Source organism: Labrus mixtus, chromosome 9 (genome assembly GCF_963584025.1).
Source record: "Labrus mixtus chromosome 9, fLabMix1.1, whole genome shotgun sequence".
In the NCBI taxonomy this organism is placed as follows: Eukaryota; Metazoa; Chordata; class Actinopteri; order Labriformes; family Labridae; genus Labrus; species Labrus mixtus.
In genome coordinates, this window is record NC_083620.1 from 26,934,765 (window position 1) to 26,956,232 (window position 21,468).

General features: G+C 42.0%; 1 protein-coding gene across 2 annotated transcripts; it reads left to right on the forward strand.

The window, feature by feature from the left end:
• The first annotated feature begins 1,105 nt into the window (after window positions 1–1,105).
• rsf1a (remodeling and spacing factor 1a) lies at window positions 1,106–20,367 on the forward strand. Of its 2 annotated transcripts, none has more exons than XM_061047190.1 (18): window positions 1,106–1,356; window positions 3,184–3,275; window positions 5,103–5,195; window positions 5,298–5,503; window positions 6,241–6,392; window positions 7,571–7,678; window positions 7,852–9,238; window positions 9,383–9,605; window positions 9,727–9,936; window positions 11,099–11,203; window positions 12,101–12,180; window positions 12,286–12,334; window positions 13,236–13,342; window positions 13,601–13,665; window positions 13,905–14,079; window positions 14,208–14,434; window positions 14,720–14,917; window positions 15,134–20,367. In XM_061047190.1, the coding sequence occupies exons 1-18, from the start codon at window positions 1,113–1,115 to the stop codon at window positions 15,982–15,984; spliced, it is 4,572 nt and encodes a 1,523-aa protein (XP_060903173.1). In that variant the 5' UTR covers window positions 1,106–1,112; the 3' UTR covers window positions 15,985–20,367. The 2 variants fall into 2 exon arrangements, with proteins under 2 accessions (XP_060903173.1, XP_060903174.1); XM_061047191.1 differs by having other exon boundaries at window positions 7,855–9,238.
• Window positions 20,368–21,468: the final 1,101 nt, after the last annotated feature.

The window sequence follows — 21,468 nt, forward strand, 5'->3', positions numbered from 1 at the left end:
CATTTTTTTCCGAGTGCGTAATGGGGGGGAAGCCTTCCTTCCTCATATTATTAATTTCTAATGCCTGCCCTAACCATCTTCCGTAAAAATGGGATTTCACGCCTTTTTATAAAAATTCAGTCAGTCCCTGAAGGCAACATCCAACAAACCAGCGTGACAATCTACGCAGCATGCAGCAGGGCTGAGAAATAGAAAGAAGTAACTGGTTTCATCTTAACAATTAGAAACGTTTGCACAGAAACAAGAGGTGATATAAAACATCCGTTTTCAATGCATCCTGAAACCGACATAAGCTTTGTTAAATATTTCAGAAAAAAGCTAAATATTGCTCTTTCGTTATCAAAATCCGAAGACGCATGAGAACAAACGCAAAGACCATTTTGAACAGTTCTGGATGTTGGTGTATCGCGTTGAATTCTGGGCATTTCTAGCTCTGCCCTCCCTGGTCCTCCCAACTTCTTGCAGCTCCGTCAAGTTGCTATAATTTCTGCACAATGATGACGGAAGTAGAATAAGATAAGATAAGATAATGCTTTATTTATCCCACAATGGGGAAATTTACATTGTTACAGCAGCAAAGAGCAAAGATTGCAGACAAAAAGGGGAACACAGTACAATTTAAATTAAAAAAAAGAAAAGTTAAGAATGTACAAAAAAATAGATACTAGAAAATAGATTTAAAAAATAAAAAAATAGATCAGCTATTGACAAAAGTGTAGTCCGTAATATTCCGTGTAACACAGACATGCACAAGGGTAACATGTTATAATAATATTATTATTATTGCACAGAGTCAGAGTGAATTGTCCGGTTGTGTTTTGTGATCTACTGGGAGCAGGCTTGGTTAAACAGTCTGACTGCAGCAGATTATTGACTATTTGTCTAAAATATAAGCATTAAACGAGTATCTCGAGGAAACAGAAAAAATATATATTCAGGTTAAACTAGTTAATTCAATAGAAAAACAGTGTAAATAGTGATATTGGATTTGTGCATCATTCATCTTGGGTTGTTTCTTTGACTAACTCGGAAAGCACGAAGAACGCGGTTTTATTTTGAAAATCCTAACCGGAAACTGAGCGCTTGTGTGCTTCCTAGCTTGACACCGGTAGATGCTTCACTCCCTCCATTCATTTCATTCGCACACAGTCGCATCCCAGCAGCGAGCCCTCCCCTCCTGTTCGTCTCCGCCTGGAAACATGGCTGCTCCGGTGGTGGTGGTGAGTAGCTCCGGCCCGGCGCTCTGCCCGAGCTTCGCGGAGGTCTGTTCGTTCCTGGAGCGCTACGGAGCCGCGCTGGATCTGCCCGAGATGACTTTTCCTCAGATGGAGAGGTATCTGCGGGACACGACGGCAGGTAAGAGATCGGGGTTAGCAGTGGGGGGCGAAGAAGAAGAAGTGGTAGAAAGCTGCGACACTTGAAACCGAAGGAGAAGGGGGTCCACCAACACCACCATCACCCACCATCATCATCATCATCGTGAGGATGAGGAGGATGACGAAAATTGTACAGAGTGTGACCCCCGGTTGAGCAGCAGTTTAGTCAGGGTTTACCTTCCAGTTGTTGTTTGTGAACGACACTTTCACCAAGAAAGGAAAGGCAACCCTTTTTCACCAAGTTTCTAGTCAACATTTCGGGCAAAGAAAAAAAGCGCCCCTGTCTGTATTTTTACACTCTTGGAGGCTATGTTGAATGTTTGTGGGGTTTTTTTTGGGGGGGGGGGGGGGGGGAGAGGGAATCTAACCAGCTTGTAGTTACACTCAAGTGACATGTTCAGGATAATGTTGTCAAGGCTGTTATTGATATATGAAGGCGAAACTTGGTGTGGGAGCCATGATGCAGCACAGCCCCAGTGACCACACACAGCCAACCAGCTCGCTCCGGAGTGTTGTCAGGTGTAATTTTTCACCGGCCTTGCCTCACAGGCAGTCGGATTGGAAATGACATCAGTGTCCCCTTTGTTTTCCGTGTCGACCATGTGCTCACGGCAGCGTCACCCCCCTCCTTCGATCTATATTTTACACGGTTGTCAAAAACTAAGATTGCTGATGATTTGCTAAAAACAGTGGATGTTATTTTTTTGAGCCATTGGTAGAGAGAGGCTGTCAGATGTGCGCATGCGCAGTTTGGGGGGGGGAGAACAGTAGCCGCTATGGTGCTAACCACTTAGCACCAATAATTCCGGAAACTTTCAGCCGAATAAAAAAAAGTAGGCGTTACAGTAAAATTTTGCAGCTTTAAAATGTTACAAAAAGAGAAGTTTCAGAGTCACAACTGTCGTGTTAGAAGCTTTAAAACCCTTTTCAGTTAGTGTAGCTTGTAGGCTACATGCTAGTGCCTGATCACCGTTACTTCTTGATGTAAACTTTTATACTAAGTTAGATATTAAAGTTATTATTGGTTTAATAGTTAAATAATGTATCTGACACTTCAGGGTCATTTTTGATTTACTGATTATTAATTAAGATTAATTTGATCATGGTAGCAGAGGAAACTAATTTCTTGGGCTCATAAAAATCTCAGTTCAGATTATTCATTTAACTCCTGTGTATTTATTTTTATTGCCAGTATTATTATTTTACAACACATAATAAACAATCCTCACAAGACAGACAGGGTTATCATAAGAAACAAGATGCTTCACATTATATTACATTATAAACATTTAGGGGAGAAAAGACAAGAGATGGGTTACACAGGGTGGGAGAGTCTTTGGTTTGTTTGGGTCCCAGTTCCTCTTTTTTTGTCTATGAGGTTCATTAAGTCCAGGATTTCTCATGTGAGAAGGAATCAGAGTATTTCTAAACACATCTGAGCCTTTTTCATTTCTTTTTCATCCCTACTGCTGAGTGAGGTAAAATGTGAGGTTGTATTTTTAGCTACAACATTACCACAGTTGTAAAAGTTTTGCAGTAATTGTCAAAGACAGATGTCTCATAATTCTTTGCATATTTCCTGAATATAAAAGAGAATGCATTGAAAATAGTATGTAAAGGTGAAAGGACATTCTCTTTCCTTTTTACCTCACAAACAGGGCCAGGATGAGATCAGGAGAGTGTCAGCTGACTTCAATTAATAAGAGCAACGCAGCAGAATAACTTTGTGCTATAACAGGATTTGTAGTGAATAATAACGTTTATGCTAAACTGTGTTGTTAATAAAATCATGCTGTGTGTTTTCCAGTGCCCAAACCTCTTGTGGAGCTCCACGTAAAGCTGCTCAGAAAACTGGGGAAGTCTGTGACTACAGACCGCTGGGAAAAATATCTTGCTAAGGTGAGGTGTGTGTGTGTGTGTGTGTGTGTGTGTGTGTGTGTGTGTGTGTGTGTGTGTGTGTGTGTGTGTGTGTGTGTGTGTGTGTGTGTGTGTGTGTGTGTGTGTGTGTGTGTGTGTGTGTGTGTGTGTGTGTGTGTGTGTGTGTGTGTGTGTGTGTGTGTGTGTGTGTGTGTGTGTGTGTGTGTGTGTGTGTGTGTGTGTGTCTCTTTCTCTGTGTGTGTGTGTGTGTGTGTGTGTGTGTGTGTGTGTGTGTGTGTGTGTGTGTGTGTGTGTGTGTGTGTGTGTGTGTGTGTGTGTGTGTGTGTGTGTGTGTGTGTGTGTGTGTGTGTGTGTGTGTGTGTGTGTGTGTGTGTGTGTGTGTGTGTGTGTGTGTGTGTGTGTGTGTGTGTGTGTGTGTGTGTGTGTGTGTGTGTGTCTCTTTCTCTGTGTGTGTGTGTGTCTCTTTCTCTGTGTGTGTGTGTGTGTCTCTTTCTCTGTGTGTGTGTGTGTGTGTGTGTGTGTGTGTGTGTCTCTTTCTCTGTGTGTGTGTGTGTGTGTGTGTGTGTGTGTCTCTTTCTCTGTGTGTGTGTGTGTGTGTGTCTCTCTCTTTCTCTGTGTGTGTGTGTGTGTGTCTCTCTCTTTCTCTGTGTGTGTGTGTGTGTCTCTCTCTTTCTCTGTGTGTGTGTGTGTGTGTCTCTCTCTCTTTCTCTGTGTGTGTGTGTGTCTCTCTCTCTTTCTCTGTGTGTGTGTGTGTCTCTCTCTCTCTCTCTCTCTGTGTGTGTGTGTCTCTCTCTCTCTCTCTCTCTGTGTGTGTGTGTCTCTCTCTCTCTCTCTCTGTGTGTGTGTGTGTCTCTCTCTCTCTCTGTGTGTGTGTGTGTGTGTCTCTCTCTCTCTCTCTCTCTGTGTGTGTGTGTCTCTCTCTCTCTCTCTCTGTGTGTGTGTGTCTCTCTCTCTCTCTCTCTGTGTGTGTGTGTGTCTCTCTCTCTCTCTCTCTCTGTGTGTGTGTGTCTCTCTCTCTCTCTCTGTGTGTGTGTGTGTGTCTCTCTCTCTCTGTGTGTGTGTCTCTCTGGTCCCAGATTTCTTTCAGACTGCACTTGACAAAAGTAAACACTCAGCCATTAATAACACAAGATTTCTCTGGATGTTTGTGAACTTGCTTCCACTTAACAGGTTTTCAGTCAAATGTCTCACCTGTAACTTCAAACCTCCCCCAAAATAAATTGTGCAAGAAAGGGAACGTGTCAGTTTAATTTTCTGATCTAATATGAATCAATGATGAGGTATTCTACATGTTGATCCCCCTTACCCAAGCAAGAAAAAGTTGTTAAGCTGCATGAAGATTTATGAAAGGGAACCTAACAACTCCATATCGATGCCCCATTTATTATTGAGCAAAAAAACAATCTGAATAGAACCATCATTGAGTGTATTAGGAGCATAGTTATGCTGACATTAGCAAGTTTATTAAAAAGGTCAACATTGAACACATTTAATTTAATATGAGCATAGCAATGATGTGATCTAACTGATTTCCAGTCACAAATTCTAGTTGCTCAAAAACAATGGCTCAACCTTCATAAAAAGTTGTTTTTTGCCGGTGAACATTCAGCCCCTGTTTTGTCATTTACTGTAGGATTGCATATTATGAAAGTATCATATTACAGAAGACTAGTACCTTGTGGTGCTTGAGTGATATGGTCATTGTGAGCTTTCCAATAACTGTAGAGCTGTGGTTTTGTTTGGTTAACAGATTGAGAAACATTGAAAGAGAAAGCAACATATGAGAAAAGATTCAGTTAGACATGGCTATGTGTTTGCACTGATTATACCTGATTATGTGTCCTGTAGGTTTGCCAGGAGCTGAACAACACCTGGGCATGGGAGCTGGAGCAGAAGGGCTACCAGGAGATGTCCATGGAGTGCAAGTCAAGTATCCTGAAAGTATGACATATTCTGTTTTTACCTCATGTTCCACATCTGCAGTATTGTTCTGTTCTGTCTTTTCACCCTTACTCTCCTTCCTCCTCCTTGTTTACCCTTCAGTATCTCTGCGAGTGTCAGTTCGATGAGAACCTTAAGTTCAAGATGGTGATCAATGAGGAGGAGCCGGAGAAGATGCGTCTGCAGCCTCTAGGTCGGGACCGGCAGGGCCTGATGTACTGGCTTCAGCTGGACCAGGAGCAGAATATACGGCTGTACACAGAGGAGCAGGACGATCTGGATGGATCCACCTGGAAGTGCATTGTCAGGTAGTACACCGCTCATAAGCTGTTTTCAAACATTCACTCCTGAAAAGCTCAAGAAACTTTTCAGGACGGCATGCCCCTGAAATCTTCCTGAGGCGTAATCTCATGTGAAGTTTTACCTCTCCAATGGTTTCAGAAGGCAAAAAATAATGTTATAAACGTTTATAAATATATATTATATTACATAGCAGAGATGAAGAACATCCAGGTGAGAAGAAGAAAGTGTGTAGCAGCTTCATTGAGTGCACCATGATCACAAAGTCATACTCTTTTTACGTCTCATCAACCCGTCTGTTTGCTTGAAGGGAATTTTCCCGGATATTTTCTACTGCATTCACACATCAGATGACACCGACTTCCAGCTAAAATTTTACTGGGGGGGGGGGCTGGCAGGAAAAAGGTTGACAGTGAATCATTAAGCCATTTGCTTTCACTCAGGCGGCTCAGCTTGAAACTTTCAGGATTTTTTAGGAGTTTTGTACATGTGTGAAAACACAAAGATGATGCTGATACCGATACAGTCTGTAGTCTTTTTTCTGCTTTTAAAAAATGATCTAGTTTGCATCAATCTTTAAGTTATTTCATTTGGAGGGTTAGAGGGGACTTGAGGGTTGATTTTCAAAAATAAATTGCTCAGGATAGTCGTACTAGTTCACCACTTTCTGCTCAAAGTCTTTTTTTGTTTTTGCTTCCTTCTTCGTGTGACATGTTTAAACTACTCCTCCACTCTGTCTTCTCAGGACACGTAACGACCTGGCCGATGCCCTGGAGCTGCTTAAGGCCCAGCTTGATCCAAAGGAAAAAGAGAATCCAGATCAGGACCAGAACCAGAACCAGAACCAGGTCGATCCAAAGAGCAACAGCCTCACAGAGAAAGATGCAGGTATTCTAGGTGAGTGTGTGAACAATGCATTGGATCGAAGGGTTTATGGTAATGTTCTACAAAATGCCAAGAGTCATCAGATGTGTAATAATAACTTTAAACATACATTTATTTATAGCACCTTTAAAAACAGTTATTCTTAAACAGCAAAGACAGAAACTCAGGAAGATAACAGTCAGACCAAACAGAAAGTAGTCTCAAAAAATTCAACAAAAAGCAGGAATTCAGTCAAAAGGTCAACAAGAATAAATGCACATAACAGGAATAAACGTGATCTGAACAGGCAGATCTCCAAAAGTAGTTAAAGTAATACAAATGAAGGGATAACTTCAAGTATAAAGCCTAGAGGGAGAGGACATCACATCAGAGGAAATACAAAGATTTGGAGCAGTAAGATGAATAAAAGATACATGAATAAGTTAATAATTATTATCATGTTACTTCAGCATCTTTTGCACTATTCACCACTGCACTGTTTCATATTTAGTCATGTAAATATTAGTATTTTCTTATTATGTTTATTGTTGATATTTAATGTTGAACCTGTACATAAGAGAGCACAGTTCATCAAAGTTAAATTCCTTGTGTGTGAAAACATACCTGGACAATAAATCTGATTCTGATTCTGATAAATAAAAGCAATACAATTATAAAGTATAATAAGACTAGGACATCAGGGGACATACCCTAAGGATTAGTACCAGTAGTAGTGGTACATGAGGTGGTAGTAGCCTTTTTTTATTTTTGTGTGTGTTTGTGAACGTGCACAAAACTCTTGATTCTCTCTTGATACAGCAGAATGTAATCTTCAAGCCCCCTAACAAAATGTCTGAGTGAAGTCAGGGTGAGCTTCTGTGTGGACACATCAGGAAATATTTAGTAAAATTAATCACTGCCGGGTTGATGACATTTATATCATGAGACCGCTTCATACTATTTTCTGTTTGCAAGTAAGTTCCTTTTCCACTCTTTTGTTGATACTGTAAATACGTTCAGTTACACTTGACAAAACTGTCAATATAGTGCCATGTCGTCCTTTTTACATCATGTCCTGCCTCCTGAACCCCCCCCCCCCCCCCCCCGTTCAAGTAGGGAAGTCTTCATGTGAGATGCTTATGTGAATATGCAACTCAGGGGAAATCTGTCTTGAAGATTTCTAGACACGTATGTGTGTTGTCATGTCTTAGGTGATGAGACCGTTGAAGGCACCAACCCAGAACCCTGCAAGAGCGCAGAGGAACACTCTGGTATTAAGACGGATGATGCTGCAATTGAAGAGGATCCCTTGACACAAGGTAAAATAAACTACAGTTTATCCCAATAAAATCAATAATGTGGATAATAAACACCTTTTTTTTTAAATTGTGTTCACATTTCTCAATAAACTTCTTCTCCCTGTCGGCTCTGAGCCTTTCTTGTTTGTTGTTTCTAGAATAAAGCTGTTCTGTCTGTTGTTTGTTTGTTGCAGCAGAGATAAAGCCAGAGCAGGCGCACTCTATAAAGCAGGAAAACACTGAAGCGGAGGTGAAAGAAGACAAGGACGACCACAAGCCGCCTGCATTTGACAACCGTGTCAGCACCATCACCACCATCGTCAAATCAGAGTCCAGGGACACGGACGCCCCCAAAAATGCTGTGTCTGTCGTCATAACACCTGGTGCACCTGTGGCGAAGCAGGAACTGAACAAGGAGGAGGAGGCCGAGCGGGCAGTAGTCAGAAGCAGTCAGCAAGCGAAGATACCGCTGAAGAAGAGGGAGCTTAAGCTAGCCGAGAGCTACCACAGCAACCACCTGAACAACAGTAACAGCAGTAGTATCATTGTTTGTAATCCCTCAGTGATACAGACCAAAGACAGAGAGGGGAAGCTGTCTAACTCATTAGTGCCCCCTAGTGGTCCAGCTGCCTCACAACTGCAGCAGCAGCTAGTGGTCACTGCGTCGAAGCAGGAACTGACCAATGGGAGAGCGTCTCTCCTCCTGCCTCACAAAGAGGGGCAAAACGGAGTCATAGGAGTCATCGGTCAAGTCGGTGTTATTGGTCATGTAGGCGTAATCCGCAGCCCGTCAGAGCTTCACAGGGCGCTTCCCTGTGCCGAGAAACAGGAGCAAAATGGGCCTAATTCCGAGCACCAGGGCTTCAGAGCTGCGGAGGACGAGAGGGAGGCGAGTCGGCAGTCAGTGCTGGTCAGAAAGGGACCTTCTGAAGGGGAGACAGCAGCAGCCTCCAGCACACTTCCTCCTCATGCACCACTGGATGCTCAAACGGCAACAAAGCCGCCGTTGATATCCTTAAAATCTGAACAGCTACCTGGAACTGTAGAGGGGAAAGTGGATTCTGTGTGTGTTTCCCCGTTGTCTCAGTCCACATGGGAACTGAAAGGACAGACGGCAGACGAAAAAGACAAAAGGACGACAGAGGAGCAGTTAGAGGCGGGGACGGAAACTGAGAAACAGCAGAAAGATGATGACCTGGACGAGAAGGACGGTAGGACAACAGTTGACCTTGAAAAAAATAAAAGCACTTTAGAAAAGTTCAAGGAAGAATCGGAGAGCGGTGTTCCTCCTCTAAAGTCAGACCAGCTTGATAAAACGGACCAACAAGGAGATGCAGTCAATGGCGGGGTGGCAGCCTCGTGTAGTGAGAAGGACACTGAGCTTGTATCAGAGCAGAAGAAGGGTCCCCTTGAGGAGGCCTCCTCTGAGCTCCAAAAAGAAGGAATCAGGTTGAAGATCAAGATTCCTCCACATCGGAGAAACAAGTTAAGAGGAAAAGGAGTGAAGGAGGAGCAGAAAGAGAAGGAGCAGGAGGTGGAAGAGGAAGGGAGATCACTAAGGAGATCTGCGAGGATTTGCAGGTATGTCAGCAATACAATTTAAGAAACTGTTGGATCGTGAGGATAAACTTTGTATTTGTCGTGGTCCATTGTGATCTCAGGTACACCTGGTTTGATCTTGAAAATAAATTTTGACCCATTTGCCCTTTTTTTTTTTTCTTTAAGATCATCTGCTTTGCCAAACTGCAGGCCGAGCTCGAAGGCGTCTGAGAGCCAAAGAAAGAAACCTGGAAGAAAAAAGGCAAAGCAGACCGGAACAAGGGAAGATAATAATGAGGAGGAGGAGGAGGAGGAAGAAGAAGAGGAAGAAGAAGATGAAGAGGACAAGGGCTCAGCTATTAAAAAAGACAGAAAACTAGAACCTGTTGGTCAGATTAAGAAACAGCGGGTAATGAGAATTTAAATGTGTGTCCTGTAAGAATGAACACACAAACATAGATTTGTTTGTTTCATATATTTGTCGCTAAGACTTTTGTTCTCTGTCTCTGTTGTTTTTTTTTTTTGTTTAGGGTAAACGGAGACATCGGCGCCCGAGGTGGTCGAACATCCGTTTGAAGAGACGCAAACTGAATGAGGAAGGGGAGGCGGAGGACAGAGGGGGGAAACAAGGGGATGAGGAGAGTGAAGGAGGGAGTGACTCAGAGGACTCGTGTAAATCACAGAAGATTCCCATTGAGGACGCCTGCAGTCAGTGCGGCCTGCCCAACCACCCTGAACTGGTGAGCGGGGACTATGTCTTGTTTATATTATTGTGGTGCACATTAGGTTCTGACGCTGCTGAAGCACGGCGTGTAGAGAAACTGTGGGAGCTCCAAGTACACACACTCGGACACACAGCGCTGTTCTCCCCTGCTGGCTCCACCGATCCCATCTCGCCACTGTAACGTCTTTTGTTACGACCTCCAATGGCTGCACAGAGGCGGGATCACTTTGTCCTCCTATTACGTCTCTGTGACTTTCATAGTGAAGGCGAGATGGTCACAGGGGCGTAAATATCACGCCATGAACCGGCAGTCTGAATAGAGCTAGAGAGACGCATTATACAGTTTTGTTGTAATTCTTTTGGGACATGGAGTCCTCCAGTGGATAGAGAAGGGATTTACATTCCACAAAGTGCCTTGGGTTAGAGTCAAAGCCAGGCCGCCCACTCTGAGTCTCTGTACGTGGAGCGCACCACATGACCTCTCTAGGCCTCCCGTCGCACCTTAGTTTGAGCTTTTTCAATTACTTTACTTTGAATAGAGATTTTCAAATCAAAGATGTGGCACTGAAACTAACCCTTACCTTGACCATAACTTATTAAATTGTCAAAAACAAAGTTTACGTACAACAGTATTAATTTGACAGTGATAAAAGTAGAAAATGCAGCGAACTACTTCTGCAATAGTCTGATATCTTATTCTGTAGATTTGCATTAAACATTTAATTAGTCATCAAAACTGTTTCCTCAAATGCTTTAAGCATCTATTCATCAAATCTTTTAAAACTGGTAGTTCATTATGCTGAAGATGCAAGTAAATACAGATTATCAACGGCGTTTAGAGTCTCTGTTATTTAATGTAGAAATGGTGAGATCTCCCAGCAGGTGCTTGGAATTTTTGATTTTACTCTAAACGTGTTTTTCTGTGTCTGTGTGTGTGTGTGTGTGTGTGTGTGTGTGTGTGTGTGTGTGTGTGTGTGTGTGTGTGTGTGTGTGTGTGTGTGTGTGTGTGTGTGTGTGTGTGTGTGTGTGTGTGTGTGTGTGTGTGTGTGTGTGTGTGTGTGTGTGTGTGTGTGTGTGTGTGTGTGTGTGTGTGTGTGTGTGTGTGTGTGTGTGTGTGTGTGTGTGTGTGTGTGTGTGTGTGTGTGTGTGTGTGTGTGTGTGTGTGTGTGTGTCCTCAGATCCTGCTGTGCGACTCTTGTGACAGTGGATATCACACAGCGTGTCTGCGGCCGCCGCTCATGTTGATCCCAGATGGAGAGTGGTTCTGTCCCCCCTGCCAGCATGTAAGCTGAATGTGTGTGACAGATAGAAGGACAGACACAAAGTGCACTTCATCTCGTTTAACATTGCATCGGTTTATTTGGGTTTTACAGCTTCATGTCACTGAGACATTATTTAACACATAGTGATTTGTTTTTTGTGTTTGATCAGTGATGCCTGAAAGAAAAAATGTGTTTATTTAAAAGTTAATTGAGAAACTAATCAAAACATTCCTTTGAGAAATGTCTATACATGAGAGATGCCAAAGTTTTCATGTGTTTCACTTTATCCAAACACGACTACATCATTATTCTTCTAAAAAGACTGTTCAAATTGTTACAGATTTAAATCTAATGTTGTCATTTGCACAAAGTATTTGGAATAACAAGATTATAGACATTTAATTTTAACTTTTCCTCGTTGAAAGTTTTCAATCTTCTGTGCCTTGGACTCATGTCTTTAATAACATGGACTGTATTTAAGAATTGGACGTATTCTTTGTGCTTAAAAAGTTAAGCAAATGGGGAAAACCCTGAACCTGTATTAATTTGGAAAAGCCAAAAAGAGGAAAATCCACTGGTTAAAAAAGTGGTCAGACTGTATAGCAGTCTATTGTTTTAATCAGTTGAGTTATGAAGTTTGGGTGCATTTAACCCTTTGCATGTGCTTTGTGGATTCCTGCATCTTTTTCTTTTATTTGTAAATGTTCAACATGTTCCAACAGTGCAGTTGCATTTAAAAACCTTCTGGGGACGCCAAAGAGCATCAAACAGACTTCCCACATATTACTGCTTTAATACAGCATGATGTTCAGTTTGTAACTTTTATACTTGTAAGTACGTTGTAAGGTTTGACACAAAAGAAAGCTTTTTAGACGTGAAGAGTAACAGATTTTTGCCGTTTGGTTTTCCTCCCTGCAGAAGCTGCTGTGTGAGAAACTGGAGGAGCATCTGCTGAATCTGGACAGCGCTCTGAAGAAAAGAGAGCGAGCAGAGAGGAGGTGAAAACACACAAACACGTTCACTGTGATCTACGATCCACTTTAAACAAACTCAGTGAGAAAATGATTTGGATTCTGACCCTCTCCTCTCCCTGTCTTCTTTAGGAGGGAGCGCCTGGTTTATGTGGGAATCAGTGTGGAAAACATCATTCCTGTGAGTAAAACAAAGCGTGACCTCTTCCAGTCACTTTCCATTGAACTACATGTCAACTAACTGCTCTATAATCACAGCTGCCGTACAGTTGCTGTCGTTCTTTTGATAAACTAAGGCATTAAGCCATATACTGAATAAAAAACGGCCAGTGTGACACCTCCGCTGAAGTGAAGCCAACATTTTTACAGCGCCCCTGCTGGCTGGCTGCAGTTTAGGTCAAAAACCCTGAGTCCTCCATGTTAACAGATGGGACAAAGGACAAACTAGAAAATCTAATTACACAAATAAATAGTTCTCAAAACTCTAGTTATTATCAACCAATGTTTTTGTTTTCAAGTGCTCTTTTATCTGTAAAGGTTATTTCTAATATGTTATTTAATGGTTTAAAATGCCATGATTGACAGCTCTGTTCATGAATGCGGCTTCTGCGATGCTGTGTGCTCAGCATCAGGCAGTTGTTCAGCTCTTCCAGACGATCTCTACTGTACAGATTTGGCTCCAATTTGCAATATGTCAGCACCTGTTGAGGGGATATTTTGTCTTCATCTTTGTACAGTAGGAGGAGGTTGAGACCTGTTGTTCATCATCATATTATACTGTCTGTGTTCTGAACTAGAAAGCTGGCTCACATTACAGTTCTCATATTGCACGATTGATGCGTAGGAAGCAGTGGCTGAAATTCAGAAGAAAGAAAATCTTGTGTTTGTTTTTTTACTGGGGCTCTCCGGGTTTAAACTAATGAAGTGGGGATTTCAAATTGTGTACTAAGGATTTAAAACGGCTTAAACCAGTTGAGTCATCTTTATTCTATTTGATTTAAAGCAAGATTGATATGGTGGCCATCTGTATGATTTAAAAGAGTTCTTTCATGCTCAACATTTTCACTTTGTGGCTGCGTTAGGCCGGAGACGAGGAGGAAGAGGAGAAGTCTCCAAAGAAGAAAGATCCCAAAAAGATCAAAAATCTGGGGAGGAGATCAACCAGAACCAGGAAGAACATCAGCTACAGGTGGGTTTCTTGTTTATACATTTTTGTTTTCTTGTTTTTAAATGTTTGTTACATTCAGTTTTTCTCACTAAGACGTTTTCTGCGTCCTTAAAAACATTTTATGGATTTAATTTTTTACAAAGCTGCTTTTAAAAGATCATTTTAAACCTCTATTCTTTACATACATGTTTGCTTGTGATGGCTTACTCTGCGACTTTCAGATCAAAACAAATGCTCTCTCCAGTCACACCTCCATCATTTTGTTTGTGTGTGTTGCAGGTTTGATGACTTTGATGATGCGATTGACGAGGCTATAGAGGAGGACATAGGAGACATCTGTAGTGGTGAGTTGCAGTGGAAAGGTTAAATAAATGTGGCAGATTTTATGCTGATGATGAAGTAATGAACTGCCTTCAGACCGGGGTTGATGTTCAGTTTAGGGTTTGTAAATGAAACAGTTCATGAACATGTAAACCTCAGCATCCGAAATCTGAAAATAAGAAGAAGAAAAAAAGGAAGATGCTTGAGGGTGTGGACAGTTTGAGTTTTCGTTGCCCCTCTAACTTGGACTCTTTTGATGTAGGAGCAGGACGGGGGAGAGGAATCACCGCTATCCTGTCAGGGGACGGGAAGGAGAGCCAGCGGCCAATGAGAAGCCCGGCTTATTCTGCCAGGAACAGGAAGAAACGAAGACTGAACGACCTGGAGAGTGACAGCACGGCGGTAGAGAGTGAAGACGAGTTCATGATCAGCAACAGGTAACACACACACACACACACACACACACACACACACACATTCCTCGCTCCCTGACCTTACCCTTCCTTTGAAAAAAATAATTTGCTTCCATCCGTCTGAATTTTATTTTTGAATTCCCCCCTTACAGCTCGGACGATGAGGATTTCGGTGCGTCGGGGGCAGAGGAGGAAGATGAAGAGGAAGATGCGGGTAGCGATGCAGGAAGCTTGGAAAGTGGGAACCGCCCCAGACGCGCGATGAAAGGGGTTTCTAAACCCAAACTGAGCAGGCCCAGAGGCAGGGGCAGGAAGCGTCTGAGACGACGGCGGAGACGTTCCTCTGAGGAAGAGGAAGAAGAGAGTGATGAAGAAATGAGTGAGTGCTGTGTTTCCTGCCTCTCGTGCCTGATTGTCTCTGAACAGGATAACGGCTTAAAATAACTTCTTATCTTATCTTGTAGCTGCATCTCAGCTGGTGCACAACCTTAAATATTAGTAGTGCATAAACTCCGTCCTAAATAAGAAATTCTCCTCAAACTAGTTTGAACTTATATCTGTTGTAGCCCACAGCTGTCTTCATTATTTCTCCATATTTGAAAAAGCATCCATCATAAAGTTGTTATCTGTAACATTTCTCTGTCTCTATTCTGGTTCTCTCCAGACTCTGATCAAATCAGTGACATGACTGACAGCGACGATGACAAAAAGAGGCGGGGTCTCAGGCGAGGCCAACGCCAGCAAGTCAACTACAGAGAGACGTCCGAGTCGTCAGACAACTCTCGGACCTCCACCACCAGGGTCAAGGTCAAATCCCGCGGCAGACCGCGCAAGGAGCATCTCTCCAGCGACTACAGCGATGGTCAGTCACCTCTGCTTTACCACAGTCATTTGTTATCATGTTTAAGGAATCCATCTCAGAGAGCAGCAACCGCAAACTGCTGCTTAGTTTTATTTAACATTTTCATTCACTGTCATGTTCAGGAATATTTCTACCAGATTATCAGAGACTCTAATTATTCATTATTTTGCCAAAATCTTTTTTTTGTTAATCCTTCCCCTTTTCTTTTTCTCTCAGTGTCGCCTTCCTCCAGAGAGTCTGACGAGGAGGAGGACGATGAGGACGACGACGAAGACGACCAGAAAAGGAGAGTGAACAGGAGGAGAAGAGAGGAGAAAGACCTCAAGAGAAACCGGTCAAGAGAGAAGCGGAGGAGATATGAAGAGGACGACGAGGACGACAGGAAGAGAGGGAGCCGGCTGAAAAGGAAACTGCTGGAGAAGGAGAGGGACAGAGACAGGCGGCCGAGGCTAAAGAGGACAGACCGAGAGGAGGAGGACCAGGAGAAGATGGGCAGGGGGAAGAGGAGAGAGATCCTGTTGCAGCAGCGACGCAAACGGCTCGCTCAGATGCTGAAGAAACGGCGGCCTTCTACGGACGAAGAGGACGACGACGACTCGGAGGATTCGGAGTCGACGTCAGAAGAGGATCGCCCGATCCGCAAAAGACTCAACCGCATCGACTCCGACGACGATGACGAGGAGGAGGAGGAGGAGGAAGAGGAGGAGGAGGAGGAGAGGAGGCAGAAGATGAAAAAGTCTTCAGCGGCGGAGAGGAGGGCGGAAAACAAAAACGACAGTGACACTCAGGAAAAGGAGAGGGCCCGCAGCCCGTCTCCGTCAAACGGACATCGGACCTCCAGAGGCTCGGCCAAGCCTGAAGCTGGAGGTCCTGCTGAGCCCAGGGACAGTGCAGGATCAGACAGGCAGGGCAGACACAACGGCCCCTCGCATCCAGAGGGGGAGGATGAAGATGACGATGATGGTGTAGAGGAAGAGGAGGAGGAGGAGGAGGAGGAGGAGGAGGAGGAGGAGGAGGGGGGCCAGACAGACTCATTAAACTCTGTCCAGAACAGTCCGCAGTCATGATGGCTGTGATTGTGTGAGTAACACTTGCATCTTTTGTTTTCTGTTCTTTTCTTTAACTGTCAGGCCTTTTAAAAACCCCCCGAACCTGTGGTCTCTCTCCTGCTCCCGTCTCTTGCTCTTCTTCCTCGCTGTTGTATCGTGGCAGAGTTGCTCTCCACCGTCACATTCTGTACATCCAAAACACAAACTCATGATTGACAGCCGTCGTCACCAGAATGGACCAAAAGCAAATCGACGCGCCTGGACCGTCGGCTCTTCATGTTTCAGTGGATATACTCTCACACAGCCGGAGTTTATTCTGATCGTTTCTTTCCTCTGGCGTCTCTCTGCTCGGCCCGTGTTGCTGGGTGGTGGTGGGTTCGTTGAGTGTGGGTCTGATGGAGCTGGACACAGGAGTCTGTATGTAGTGAACCTCATAACAAAGCACTTCATTATTCATTATTAGCACTTAAAAACCCGCCAACCATAGAGAGTGTCAGCGTCCAACTGGAACACTTTGTTACCCTGATGTTTAGAGGGACTCTTACCTTTAAACTTCAGGACACCAGAATGTGTTCAACATCTGATAAAAGAAACACTCACAGTCATTGGTTAACACTTCTCAGTGCTGAGCATTTACAGCCTTCCTCTCTCACAAGAGAATTCACTTTTCGGTTTTAAAGTTTTAGTCGGACAAGAAGACATCCGATGGCATCATATTTTAGAAATTTGAGAAACTTGTATTATTATTTTCAAGCCTTTAATAGACGAGTGGTGTAGTTACCTGTTCTCTACTAAGTAAGCCCTGCGGTTACAATACCGGGATTATTTTTTAGGACAAATTTAGGAGAGGCAGGAAATGCGGAGAGAGAGATTAGGGGTATGACATGCACCACACAGGGTCAGGAGTAGTACCTGTGGGACGCTGTACATGGGACGCCCGCTCTGAGCTAAACTGGTGCCCCTGATATCAGAATTTTAAACTCACATATTAAACAAGTAAAAATCAAATGATATCGATACCTGTTTTAGTACCACGTCAACAAATATCGACGTCCTGGGCCCTGAACGTTGGGTCATTTCTTGTTTTTATTTTCCAAACTTTGCAGTGCAAACTCCTGCACACTGTCTAAAATGCACAAACTCATCAGAAACATTGCAGTGTTTCCTCCTCTGCTTTCTGTCGGTTTGTAGGAGACATAAACGTAACTTCTGCGTCGATATGAGACGCCTCAAAGTCTCGAGAAACGTCAGTGTTTGCAGATTTGTTGACTGAAGATCTGTAGTTTTTTTTAACTTTTCGATCCTATCGATCATTAAAACAACATTTTGTATCATGCAAAACATTTGGTTTAAACAGGCGAGTTTTAAAACGCTGCACAGTTGATTCAGCACCCGGGTTCCTCTCGTTCAGGATGTTTTGTAGCAGTTGAGTTTTGTTCCTCTAATCGAGCGTTCAGCAGTTATTTATACCGAGTTTTACAGTGACCTACATGGGGACGATACGTAGCTCCAGCTGTCTCAGGATGTCATCAAAGTTCAATTATCTAAAGCAACATCTTCACAACATTTAACCTTTAGAATGATCCTCTTTAATTTGAAATAAGTAACGTTCAAAGTGTTCGGTTTCAGACAGCTGACACTCCTCTGTGTAGGCGGGACCATGTCTGCTGTACATACTCTGCCTGTACGCTGTTCCTTGTAAGATAATAGATGTTCTGTTCTTAGTCCTCTTGTAAAATATAGTGTTATATTTTCTATATGAAGGAGAAGAGGAGAGATGCTGCTGTGAGTGATGTGTGGAGGTTTCAAACTGCGAGTTTTATCAACGGTTTGCTTGTTTTTCTCTGAAACTCTGCGGCCTTGATCCGTGTGATATAAGACCAGCAAGGAGCCCGTTCACCAGTTTAAAAAAAAGTCACAAAGAGTCGAGTTCTGCTCACGTTCAGCCCCATGTCCTACACGTTTTAAAGGTTGTTCACTATTCATGCCCTTGTATGGGACCCCAGGAGTTTTTAAGAAGGACACAAGCTTTTAGATTTGACAACAACATTTTTGTTTTCTCTACTGGAGTGAATCTGTCTCATGTGTGACAGGAGAACTCATGTCATTTCTTGTTATAAATGATCAAAAATTGCAAGTAATCTCCTGCACACTGTCCAAATTACACAACTACTTGATGTGTTTGTCCATTTCAGACAGTGGTCAGAAGGTTACTTGTACTCCTCCACACCTGTCTGATGATAAAGATGCATTTTTTCCCCAGCGACTTTTTCGATAATATTGATCATTAAAATTAAAATAACCGAGTTTGTGACATTTAAAAACTCCTGGTATCAAAGTCTGGAAAAGTTAATCCACCTCACAGTCGAATCACTGCTTCAGGCTTTGAATGAGTTTTATCCTGCTGTTCATGAACACTGTGCTGTTAACGGGAAGAGCTTGGACTTGTCAGAACTCTTATCATGTATCAGGAACATTTCTCCGACCTACAGCGAGGTGTGAGAATAACTTTCAAGTGATCACATCAAATAAACGTCAAACATCAAAATGAAGATGTACATAGAGAGAAACTCTCACAGAAGAAGGATGTTTATTTTTTCTACTTTTATTCCATTTAAAAAAAAAAAAAAAATTGACAAACTTTTAGTGAGTCAGACACTTTGTTATTGTCGTCTGTATGTATCGATCTCATCGCGTTGAGTATCGATGTATAAACTGTAAATGATCAACGACACATAGAGACTTTCTGTAGCCTAGATTAATTAGACCCCGCTCTGAAACAAAAGTCGTTTGATAGAAACCTTTATAATCACTCTGAAGATACTTCTGTAACGATAGAAAAACAAAAAAAGAAAGCCGGTTGTAGTTTGGTATCAGATCATTTCAGTTCTTTTACATTTAACTTTGGAGGAAAGTCATCAGAACTCGATACCGGCTCTGCTCTCTTGCAGCCACACAAATGTGGGTTTGTGGCGTTAACTGAAACTGGCGGGATTTCACCGCTAGCTTGGCGCTCTTTCAGGTACTTTCCTTCAACTGTTAAAGGTGTGGTGGACGTTCATAACAAGAAGAACACCACTACATAGACAATGAAGTCTCATCAGCTGGAAAATCCCTGAAGTGCAGAACTGCAAGGCCGACATTTAGATCATCAAAGATTCATTTATGACCTTAACTAAACTCCCCAAACACCTAACCACTGAAGTTTGCACTACCCTCCGTGGACTCTCACTCAGATTTACACTGTTTTACTGTCACGTACTCAGTTTTTTTTTGCCCAGATTTTGCTCAGATCCTGCTGAGCGTTAACATCAAGGATGGCAAAAAGCCTCTTCTAAAACTTAAAGGTGAGATAAACCGCCCCCCTTCTGTTTTATCAGCGGGGGGGGGGGGGATTCATGTGTGTTTATACCACCAGCCTGAAAGCATTCCACTGAACTTTATGTGCGTCTATCTTTGCAGATTCTGTTGGTTTATAAATGTTCAGACCAACTTACTTGGATTCAAACAGGCACCCCAGGATGTGAGTGTGGCTCCTCCCATTTCTCTGTTGTATTGTTACTGTAGTATCGCTGTAACATAAATGTTTTCTAAGTTATTAAAACCAACATCCCAGGCATCTCTTCAAAAAAAACAAAAAAAAAAACACTGTGTCTGTGCCTTTTTTAATGATTACGTCACAGCAAAATGATTCAAACCCTGAAAGTGACTCAGATCAGGGAAGTTGATTAACATGCTGAAGAGGTCTGAGAAGTTTCTATGGATGTTTTCGACTTTTTTTTTTTCTACTATGAAAATGTGTCACAGTTTAAAGTCAAATGTAACCACAACGACTCCCAGCTGAACACAACCTCTGTTACTGTAAGCTGCTGCTTCACTGTGTGGAGGAAAATTAAAGATAACCTACGTTCACCTTTTCAGTCAACAGGTCTTAAGGCTTAGAATAGCTATATTCAATTTTAATATTTACATATAATGTAAACAGATTATGGTTTGAGTATGATTAAAGTGTCTCTAAATATATAGGCCTAAATATACAGGCCTAATGTTATTAATATTATGTGCTTGATTGTTTAGTATTCACAAATGTTTATTAATTCCTCTTTTCAATTAACATCCTGATCTAGATGTTGTTTTTTTGTTTTTTTTACATATCCCCAAACTTGTCTTTTTTTATTTGTAATTTCTAGAGTAGTTTTATTTTTGTTTTGTTTTTTAAAATGTGTGGATTTTAAAAAAATATATTTAATGAAGTTTCCACGAAAATCTCTGTATAAGAATATCTGCCTCACTAGGAGTAGCCGCGTGTACACCGCCCTCCAGTGGACAAGGTATGTAATGACATTTCAAATGTAATTATTTTTTTATTTTCTGGTCACATTAAATTTTCTTTGGATGTAATATTGTGCTTTTATATGTTACATGAGTTTTATTAACGCTAAGCAGGTTGAAATATTATGCTCGCAGCCTTGCTATTTAATGCCAGTATCAGAAAAAAAAAGGCAAAATCAGTTTCCATGGTAACAGTGAGGCTAGTGAGCTAGCATTTATGTTAGTCAGATTCTCTTTACAGTTTATGGATTCTCCGCTAAAACAACTAATTATTTAGATGATTTAAACAAAGATAAAATAACAATTAGCTCGGCGAGCCTCTGAGTGCTCCGTTAGCAGAGAAAAAAATAACTAACAACTAAAAGCCGGAAGCTAATAAAATATTACAGCGATAACATAAGGCCAAAACACTGTGTGGCAGTGCTGCTCTCTAGCGGTCTTATAGAGTAACTACAAGGCGGACAACTAATAAGATATTACAGGGATGAAATAAGGCCTATGGGACAGTGTGATGCTGCCCTCTAGCGGTGGCAGAGAGTAACTACCAGGCGGACAACTAGTAAAGTTAGCCATATTTACCTAAAGCAGAACTTCCGGTAGGAGATCAGATTTAGAAATCACAGATTGTAAAAACACACTTAATAAACACACACAAAATAACACACACATACACAAAATAAATACACGAACACAAAATAAGCAGTTTATTTCTTTATTCAATGTTAATTTTTATTATTTAATATTATTTACATATCCATTAACATATCCAGTTCATCATTACCATTTACAACATTATTAATTATTACTATTATTATTATTTTTACCCTGCTATTTACTATTACTATTTGTATTGAACTTCTTACATTGTTATTTGATGCTTTGTCAATATTGTCAGTAACTTTTATGTCAATAAAGCTTATGATTGTAGTCATAAGCTTTTAACACAGGAAGGCAGGAGAAAAGTTTTACTTTATAACATGACAAAACTGATTTAACTCATTGGCGAAATGAATTTTGGATCTTTCCAATCAAATTACAGTTTGACACATTTAGCTGTAGGTTGTATGAAGCTTAACCAAATCAATTGTGTTAGATATGACAGGACTTCTTAGTGTTTCTCATGCCTTTAAAAGAATGTATATTGTGATCAAGTGTGTTTTATTTAGTTAA

Bases quoted from the DNA above. Each gene is read 5' to 3' on its own strand.
- rsf1a (XM_061047190.1), top strand. From the start codon at position 1,113: ATGCTTCACTCCCTCCATTCATTTCATTCGCACACAGTCGCATCCCAG. The intron at 5,504-6,240 runs GTAGTACACCGC...CTGTCTTCTCAG, and splicing joins ACCTGGAAGTGCATTGTCAG to GACACGTAACGACCTGGCCG. The intron at 12,181-12,285 runs GTGAAAACACAC...TGTCTTCTTTAG, and splicing joins AGAGAGCGAGCAGAGAGGAG to GAGGGAGCGCCTGGTTTATG.